The sequence below is a fragment of the Gastrolobium bilobum genome, unplaced genomic scaffold (assembly GCF_033153095.1).
Source record: "Gastrolobium bilobum isolate Gb01-03AN ecotype WA unplaced genomic scaffold, APGP_CSIRO_Gbil_v1 utg98908, whole genome shotgun sequence".
NCBI classification, from domain to species: Eukaryota; Viridiplantae; Streptophyta; class Magnoliopsida; order Fabales; family Fabaceae; genus Gastrolobium; species Gastrolobium bilobum.
Window position 1 is genome coordinate 31,155 of NW_026898960.1, and position 9,744 is coordinate 40,898.

A 9,744-nucleotide genomic window follows, 5' to 3' on the forward strand; every position below is an offset into this window, starting at 1 on the left:
TTACAAACTGTGAATTATTAAACACACTTAATCATGTTTAAAAGTTAATAATTTTTTGTTTGTAAAATAAGTAAAAAAAATACATAATTTTTATTTTAAATAATTTTAAAATTTGTATTCAAATACAAAATAATCTATTTTAAAAAAAAATTATAAATTAAAAAAGGAGGTTATAGTTATAATTTTTTTACTATCTTGTATAATTATTTTGTTACTATCACATAAAAATAAACTAATAATTGTTACTATTGTATAATTATTTTGTTACTATTGATTGTTTTTATTTTTTAGCATATACATGTGTTGTATATCTAGGTTCTATTAATCTATTCCGCTATTTTCGCTATTTCCGCAATAGCAACCAGCTATAGCGCTATAGCATTTTTCAGGGTTGGCCGCAATAGGTCGCAATCCGCTTTTAACTACTATGATTCTATGTTTGGTTGATTGTCAAATACTGCAGGAAATGTGAGGTCATTTTACGAAACTAACCTTTATGAAGTAAGAGACAAACTACCTTCCTGACTTTTCAAGCACGATAAAAAATAAACATATAGAGATAAATTCAAAATCGATTGCAATTAGTTTCGGCATTCGATGACAATGGTTTGAGGCAATGAACCTAAATCCAAAAATCAACTTTCAATGTCATAGCAAAAATTCATTCTCAAACAAAACCGAACACCAACTCCATCTTCCTCTCAAAAAGATCCATTTGTTTAACAACCCAGGTACCAAAACTTCAAAAAGGTTTAAACTTTACTAGATGGGTCTCCCATTACACAATCTGCAACAAATAAAACAAAATAAAAAAGAAGAAGTTACTCAAAAAAGGAGAAAAAGAAAAAGAAAAGAAAAAGTGGGAAAATAAGTATTGATGGATGGTAATGAAGAAAGAGAAAAATGAGAAAGTGATGGATGCGAAAGAGAAGGTAGGAATAGACAATTGTATGGTAAATTAGAGTGCTATTTTTGTGAACAAGTTTGTGTTTGGGAAATGAAGAGAATAAGAAGATGAAGAAGAGGTTCGTTGGATTGACCATTATACCACCAAATAATTTTCTTGGTTTATCGCTAGGAAATGAAGAGAAGAAGAAGATATTTCAGAGCTGGGCCAACAAGACAGGGTAATTTTGTCCGAAAAAATTTGGTAAATATTCTCACCGGGTGGGAATCTGAAAATACCACCCACCGGTGGTATTCTAACTTAGTATTTTGCATCACAAAATGGAATACTGAGAATCTGTTTTTTCTAGGAAAATTTTCATAATCCTTATATCAAATGTGGGTAAATATGATTCCCAATATCAGTTTCCCAAAAATCTAAAATTTATCCCTCTACCAAACACCCATTTAATTGAGATCTATGTCAATGCATCATAAGCCGTAGATGTACTTTTTCTAATTGGTATCAATGTTTAAAAACTTGGCCCGACCATCGACCTGGCCGAGGTCAGGGGTCAAGGGGTCTCTTCGCTGACCCGATTTTATATATTAAAAAAATATAAATATATATATCCTTTATGAAAATATTAAAAAACAAACCTCCAATTATCAAATATTCAAAATATACTTAACATAATTCACCAATTACAACCACAAGTTAATATTATACAACCTAATTAAAGTATCAAGATATCAAAGTACAAAACTCATATTCTAATGGAGTTAATGAAAAGTAACATCATCAAATTCACGCTATCCTTATCCTTCTCCACCATTGCCATCCAAACCTCGAGGAACATTGCTTTCATTTTGGGGTACAATGGCCATATGGGGTTCATCATTGACATCATCCTCATCTAAATTGAATTCATCTACAATAACATATTATATGTAAGTTAATAAATAATATAACGTGATCAAATCATCAAATTAAACAATAGAATTATAATCATAAAGAAACATACCAATACTATCTATAATCGGTTCAAAGGTATTATTCCTCAAAGATCTTACCTTTTCATCATTAATGATGGTGGTGACTCCTTAAAAACCCAACTAGTAGAATGATCATCCATTGTTTCCAAATTAATTGGATCATAATTTTGGTGCTTCAATTGATTCTTATTTTTTTCAATATTCAACATCAACAAATATAGACATATATTTGTCTAAAAGAAAATAAACAATTAATGTATGTATAAATTATTATTATTATTTTTTTGGAAACATATATGTATACATTATAATACCTTTGTTGTAACCTTTTTTTGCAAGCTTTTTATTTTTTTAATAAAACGACGTTGTTTCATGGATTTTTATTTTTTTTAAAAAAAAAAATGCAGTCACCCCCTTTGACCCCTCTGACCCGGGAGTCACTAAAATCTGGTCGGGTTTTGGAGGTCGGAGGGGTCGATGTGCATATAGGGTCCAACTTGTGACCCCAACCCTTAGAGAGGTCGGGGTCAACCCGGGAAGCGGGGTGAGATTTTAAAACACTGGTTGGTATACTTGTTTTCTCTCAATGAAATACCATTCCTTATTAGTGTATAAGGATATGAGAGACAAACATGTGGACCAATTTTTTATTTTTATATATATATATACACATATAGGGACAAGATATTCTTACACCAATGTAAGAGTTAGAAGTCTTACACCTAATCTTGATCATTGATCCACTTGTATCCAATGGCTCACATTACTAAAAAATTAAAGCCTTTAGATATAAGTGGGATCAACAGACAAGATTGAGAGTGTAACTTAGTTGGTGTAAAATGATCCTGACCCATATATATATATATATATATATATATATATATATATATATATTATTTTTAGTCAGTATAATTTATTTTCATAAATAAGAATTTAATTTTTAAGTAATTTTTTACTTGCTTCAAAGTTAGCACATTATTATATTAAAGTTGTTAGATGATATTATAACAAATGAAGTACTTAGCAAATAAATAAATAAAAAATAATTTTTTTACATTATTCCTTACAATATCATTAGCAAAAATTATTATAGTAATTCCAATATATCTTGTACAATCTTTATGATTCTTAACCAGGGAACTAGGATTCTTTAAAGAAAATAAAGAATTAGGATGTTAAGGGATTGAGTCTTAATTAATTTATGGGAATCAATTGACAATATGAAGAAGACGTTCAATTAAGGGTTTTAATTCATAACATAAAGGAAAGATTGGGGGAGATCGAAATCCTAGTCAAGTTACTCGCTCATTATCTTTATTCTTTATTTTTGAAGCTAAATTTTATACAACTCTCTTGGTCGATTGTCCAACTTAAGCGTAAATGGCGAATTAGTGATTAAAATCTAATTCTCGTGGAAATGATACTCTACTCTCACAGTATACTCTACTCGATTGTCCAACAATTTTCCAATATGCCATGGCAAAAGTCTTGCTACTAGGCCTAACATGTCATTTTTTGTCATGTTGCACAATGCGAAGTCATGTTGTCATACATAATTGAATTTGTCTTGTTGCTCGGCCCAACAGAACTAGTTTAACTGACTCTAACAACTGGACTCATGACATTGTGCAACATGGTAAAATCATGGTCATCCCTTTTACTTAACACCTCAATCCCCTAATTATGCTAAAAACCTAACAAAAGTCACGTAATTTTGTCTCATAGCACAATCCTACCCGTTCATCTCACCTAACTCCTACCCTCATTCTCTATACAAATCTCCTCCCCTACACAATCATTCAGCCACGAAATTCCACCTATATACCTCTACTCTCACAGTATAATTTTCTTATAATCCTAGTTACTATTTTCCAACACATCCAAAAAATGAGTTCTACTTGTGAATCCTTAATAGTGGTAGTGAACCACAATGGTGGAAAATATTATGGACCCGAATGTCTCATTTTTGAAGCTAAATCAAGAACGATGTGCATCAGTCCTCGTTCTAGCAATAATGTTCTAAAGAAGACAACCCATAAGAAATTATGGCTATAAGATGACCAAATTATTTCTTGCTTTATGGCTAGACATGACATTATTGATAAGAAATGGTGATGTGTGGAAGTTGTTGATGATGATGATGTGACGTGCATGGTAGATGCATTTCTTAGCTAGCTACGTAGAAGATTTGTGGATCTTTATGTGAAAGTGGATTCTACTGAACACTCTTTGTGTAAGCCTTCATTGTCTCCAATTCAGTCAATATATATAAATAGGGAGTCGTATTTTGATAACGAAAAAGGGGTATGTCTACTCCTCTCCACGTCCATCTTCGCCAATTTCAAGTCAAGCGACATCCCTGAAATACAAATACAATCCTACTAGGTCCACAGACAATGATGAGGATGAAGTCGACAAGAGTCTACTTCCGAATAGTGAGTAATCAAATATCGATATGGAGGGTGATTTTGATACTAAACTATGTCCACTTGAGGTGTCACAAATGTCATAATATGCCCCCAAGTTCTATTACCAAGCGTTGTTGGTGGATATCAACATTAAGTTTAAGGTAGTGTATGAAATGCATAATTTATTAAACCTATTTGGATTATTTGGTTTATGCATCTGATTGATCTATATGAATGTGTAGGTCATAGTAATACTTCACTTTGGGGTGATAGTGGATATATATATATATATATATATATATATATATATATATATATATATATATATATATATATATATATATATATATATTGGGCTTACCTTAGATCGAGAGTGGCTTGGCATTGAGGAGGAGCATTAGGGCAGTTGGCAATTAGGACAAAAGTTGTATGAGAATCAATAGTTTGAATCCAAACATGATGTGAAGATGGTGATAAAACAATATTATATGAAGATATATCCTACAATAGTTGTGGAGAAAAATGATCCTTCTAGATTGATCATGATATGATATCTGAGAGCTTACCCTTAATTCACAAAAATTAATAAATCAATTACAATACTAATTAATAAATTAAATTATTGAATCAATCCCTACACTAATTATACATTAATTATTTACACTACAATAGTAATTTCGTTCCCTAATTAATTATTATTTCACTTAATAATTATTAAATTATTTATTAATTGCATTTAACGCATAATTTACACACTAATTAATAATTATCATAAACATTAATTTTCAAGTTTATTATTTATACTATAGTTATACTACTAATTAGTACACTAAAAATTATTATTTTAATTATAAGCACTACACACATAATCTAAATAATTGAATTAATATCCGACCCTATATTTACAATTAATATGCTACACTACCTACAATTTATATTCTACTCCATAAAAATTAAAAGGGAAGAATTAGAAACTTATTTATTTGAGTTTAAGAGAGAAGCTGAGAGAGGAAGAAATTATAATCGAATGAGTGTATAAATATGGATGGAGGATGGACGGCCACGATTTTACACATGGCATAATGAGGGACTTTGGTAATGATATATTGACAAATTATCTATGAAATATGACATTTTAAGGCAAAAAGGTTGTTGTCTCCCATATTCCACAACGAAGATTTATAATCCAATTGCATATCTTTTATACAAAAATCCTATATTCAAAACCAACCCTTTATAAATAACGAAGACTCGATATGTAAATAAGATAAATTATGCACTTTCTCGATTATGTTGTGTAGGTAAGCAGCCATGTTTATTTTAATAATAACAAACTGTGTTCTAATTGATTTTTGTTAATTAACCGTAACTCTCTAATAGGCTAAGCGTCTGGTTCCAATTATCTTGAACATGTTATAAACGAAACACAAAAAAAAGATGAGGCCATTCTTCGAAGCATTTATCTACTCTAAAGTCTAAACATTCTCTCACCCTCATACATGTTTCAACATTTTCACCCCTGTATGCACTTAGAAGCTCTTCATTGGTTACACTTTCTTTTTAAAAAAGAACAATATAAGGACAACCAGAAACCCTCACAAAAAGTACACACACATTCTCTAATCTGAAACACTGTTGAAAACAATGAGCTTCAAAAATCCTAGCCAGGCAACTCTATACATAATTTTATAAAAGTAATGAATAGTTGCACGCACACACTTTGCTCGCATGTTCCTCAAATACTGCCCTCCATGTCATTAAATAAGACCACTGCAACTTGTTCTGAATGATCTAGATTTTACACATATTCACATAACATGTGTAACTCATTTTCCAATTGATAAAATCTAACAAGTCATCTTCTGCTAAAAATTCGAAGAGCCAACAGTTAGGTATTAAGATCCTATACAACTAAATCCTTTATTTTTTTCCTTTCCCTCTCTATTTTCCCCTCCTTTTCAACTTCAGTTAAATTGTGCAGTCAACTGAAAAACTCAGAAGTCTCTTTGTTGTTGAAACAAGGCTATAGTATATTCCACACACTATAACTCTGTTTTCAACCGCCCTGTTCAACATGACAATAAATTAGAAGAAAGCAAACACCTGAATTGATTGTGAAAACAATCAAAATTAAAAAGATTTTGCTTTTTAGTTATTACCATTGGGTCCCAAATTGTCAAGTGCTGTATTGGAATCATATCCCATTCCATAGAAGCTTTGAAACTCATGGTCCAAAACAGTCTGCATGTACATGTATCAGTATTTTCACAAACAATAGAAATAAAGAGTGGGGTGTTCAAAGATCTTTACTCTTTTTACCTGGGGCAAAGGAGGGAATTGTGTTGATGTACTAGGCATGCCAGCCATGGTACCCTGGAAACTTCCATTGTTGAATGGGTGGGAGGAACTGATGTTAGGACCATATCCACCAATTCCATGTCCTATGCGTGATTGGAGAATCTAATTACAAGAGAAATGAAGTTATCATAACTTTGTGTACTAAGAATATTAAAAGGACCTAAAAGATTAAGGCCTTCTTTACTTACATCCTTGGATAGAATCCTTTCTACATCAAAATTCAGTTCTGGGTTCACTGTGGCAAGTTTCATGGACAAAAACTGCAAAGTATCTCTTAATTAGTTGAATAGTCACAAAACCATAATAATGGAATTGCCACTTTGAAAATGTGCACAGTGCAAAACTGATCAACAATCATTCAAGTTTGAATAATAAATTGAATACTTATAAGATGGCACTACTTTCATACCTCAACCTGTTGCTGCAGTGATTGTACATAGTTTATGATCTCATCCAGCATTACTGCTTTGCCAGTTATCTAAGAGAAACCAAAGACATGAGAAAATTAGTATGCAGAGACAATATAATGGTTTCAATGAGAAATCGTTTAACACAATCATCTCAATCAAATCACCTTGTTGCATCCTGGAACAAGTTCTTGAAGCAACCTCATTCGCTCACTAATCTTTTCTCTTCGCACCTGCAACCAAAAAGTTTTATAACTAGATATACAATAAAAAAAAATGGGTTTCTTGTAACAAACATTGTAGTAAGAAGGTGAGGGGGTACCCTTTCTGCAAGGCTGTGGCTGTTCGTAGCTTGACCTCTTCGAGCTCTCACATGAATGAAATTATCTTTGGGAGCTTCTCCACTGAGAGAGATATCTTTAGCTTGCTTCCCACGCAAATCAGCACTAGTATTGTGCTCAACTTTTGGTTTCTTTTCATGTTCTTTTGCACCATCAGAGCTCTTCATAGGAGAATCTTTCAGCAAATCACTCTCAGCATTCTAACATGAGCTCATAAAGCATTTCATTCATTAACTCACAAAACCACAAAAACAAGACAATGAAATATTCCAAGTCCTAAAGTGAGATTGATATATTACACGCAACAAACCTTGTTTGGACTGAAAGTAGAATTATGATCAAGCCCTCGTTTTCTCCTAAGTCCACTAGGTGCAGATCCTGGGGCTCCCTCTTCAAGAGTTGAGTCCTCAATCTGAGATTGTTCACCATGTATTGTTGCCCTTTCGATTCCAATATCCTTGCTGGGATTATAATGTGATCGATACCCTGTGTCAGCTATGTCACCAGACCCAGGTTGGCCAAAGGAACCAACCATTTCTGAGAAGCTTCCACTTCCATAGGAGGGAAGAACCTTGGGAACCATGCCCGCAAGATTTGACTCAGACATGTATTGAACGAGGTGAGAGTTGCTGCTCATTCCCTGATTTTCCAAAACAAGAGGGTAAGATGAATTGGCATTGGCAAACTCACTATGAGAAACAATTGAAGAGGAGCCTCCAAAAGTTTGAGCCTGACTCAAGGAAACAAGTGGATCCCAAGCAGAAGAAGCAAGAAAAGGATTAGCTACATCTGAAGAAGGCTTAACCATAGACACAGAACTAATATCCATCTCTGAAACATTTGCACTCAAACCCGATGAAGGACAAGTCAGAATGCTCTCATTTCCATGTTGAAACCCCATTGCATTTTCCTGACCACTACCCATCTGAATTCAATATTGCCTAAACCGTTACAACTATGAAAACTAACCTATAAATATGTATATATATATATATGAATCAATTAGTGCAATCCAGACTTAACAATTTGATGACACCAGGGGTGCATTTAGGTATAATACAGAAGAAGAAATAAACAACTGCAAATGATTAAAGGGAAAGCGAATTTTGACTAAGTTGGATGGAGAGATATCTTGCAGGACTAAACAAGGAACAAATAGCTTGACAGCTTTATAGGACTGGAGAGGAAGTTAAAGTAAAAGAAAACCCTCATTGTAGCTTAGATAATAAAAAGTAAAATGGAATAGAATCTACTCTTCAAAATCACCAGCTTGTTACCTGTTCCTTCAAAAACCCTAGTATCAAGTCTACTCCTACTTCAATGCTGAGGAAAAGGGGTAAAAATGCTTCCTCACAGACAAGAAAGTGAACCTTTCAGTCTTCAGAGCATAAAGCGAACATAGACAGACGAACAATGGGATTAGCCATAACAGCTCATCAAACTACAAGTAAAGCAGATTCCCTTTTCTCCTTTGTCCACACAACAACAACTAAAATCTCAAATATTCCATCAAAAAACACCTCGACGAGATTGATGTTAATCTAAGATTATTATCACTATAGACGAGAGTTGCTTTGCTTGGAACAACACATTGAACAAACTCCAAACAAACAAATAAGTATTTTTTTTATTTTATTTTTTTTTAAGAATTTAGTTATTGATTTAAAAGACAGGACAGGAAGGGCTGCGGAAACTCTTGCTAATAAATTCTGGGATGGGAATCCAAGAACAAGGAACGACCAAAGGCATCAAATTCTACTCAAATCCTGCGATGACCGGTGAAACTGAAAGGGACAGGATTTAGCACAGTTCACTTTACTGGGTTTGTGTCTGACAGTATCAACAGGGGAGCATCAAATGCTATGTAGATTAAATTCGACAGCAAAAACCAATTTCACCAATTGGGTACTAAGCATAAACATCAAAGGTAGCACAAAAATCCAACTTTTATAGATTACAGACAACACCAGGAGCTACTAAGCTAGAAAGAGAGAGCGAGTGAGAGATAGAAAGAAAGACACATATAGAGATAGAAAGAAAGAGAGAGAGAGAGAGAGAGGGAGAGCCCTTTGCTTTGTTTACCTGCCCAAGCTATGAGGTGACATGTATCATTTTAAAAGACACACTAACTACTGCCAACTGCTCCTGTTGGTAAATTATTGCTGAAGCCTGAAGCAGAACAACCTAATCTTTTTTCTTTTTCTTTTTTTGCCCCTATACTTTACTCATTGTAATAATTTTCAGTTTCAGTTTTGGTTTAGATTAATCAATATTTTAAAAATGTTTCTGCTTTTCTTCCGGGTGTATGTAATTTTTTATTTTTATTTTCTTTCCCTTTCAAAGTGTATA

The 9,744-nt window shown here is 33.0% G+C and overlaps 1 protein-coding gene across 1 annotated transcript; it reads right to left on the reverse strand.

Moving 5' to 3' along the window:
- Window positions 1-5,914: 5,914 nt before the first annotated feature.
- On the reverse strand, window positions 5,915-9,469 carry LOC133285801 (transcription factor bHLH74-like). The gene is made up of 8 exons (XM_061483083.1): window positions 7,706-9,469; window positions 7,377-7,595; window positions 7,222-7,287; window positions 7,057-7,125; window positions 6,836-6,907; window positions 6,609-6,749; window positions 6,449-6,530; window positions 5,915-6,354 (listed from the first exon to the last, which is right to left on the reverse strand). The coding sequence occupies exons 1-8, from the start codon at window positions 8,318-8,320 to the stop codon at window positions 6,332-6,334; spliced, it is 1,287 nt and encodes a 428-aa protein (XP_061339067.1). The 5' UTR covers window positions 8,321-9,469; the 3' UTR covers window positions 5,915-6,331.
- Window positions 9,470-9,744: the final 275 nt, after the last annotated feature.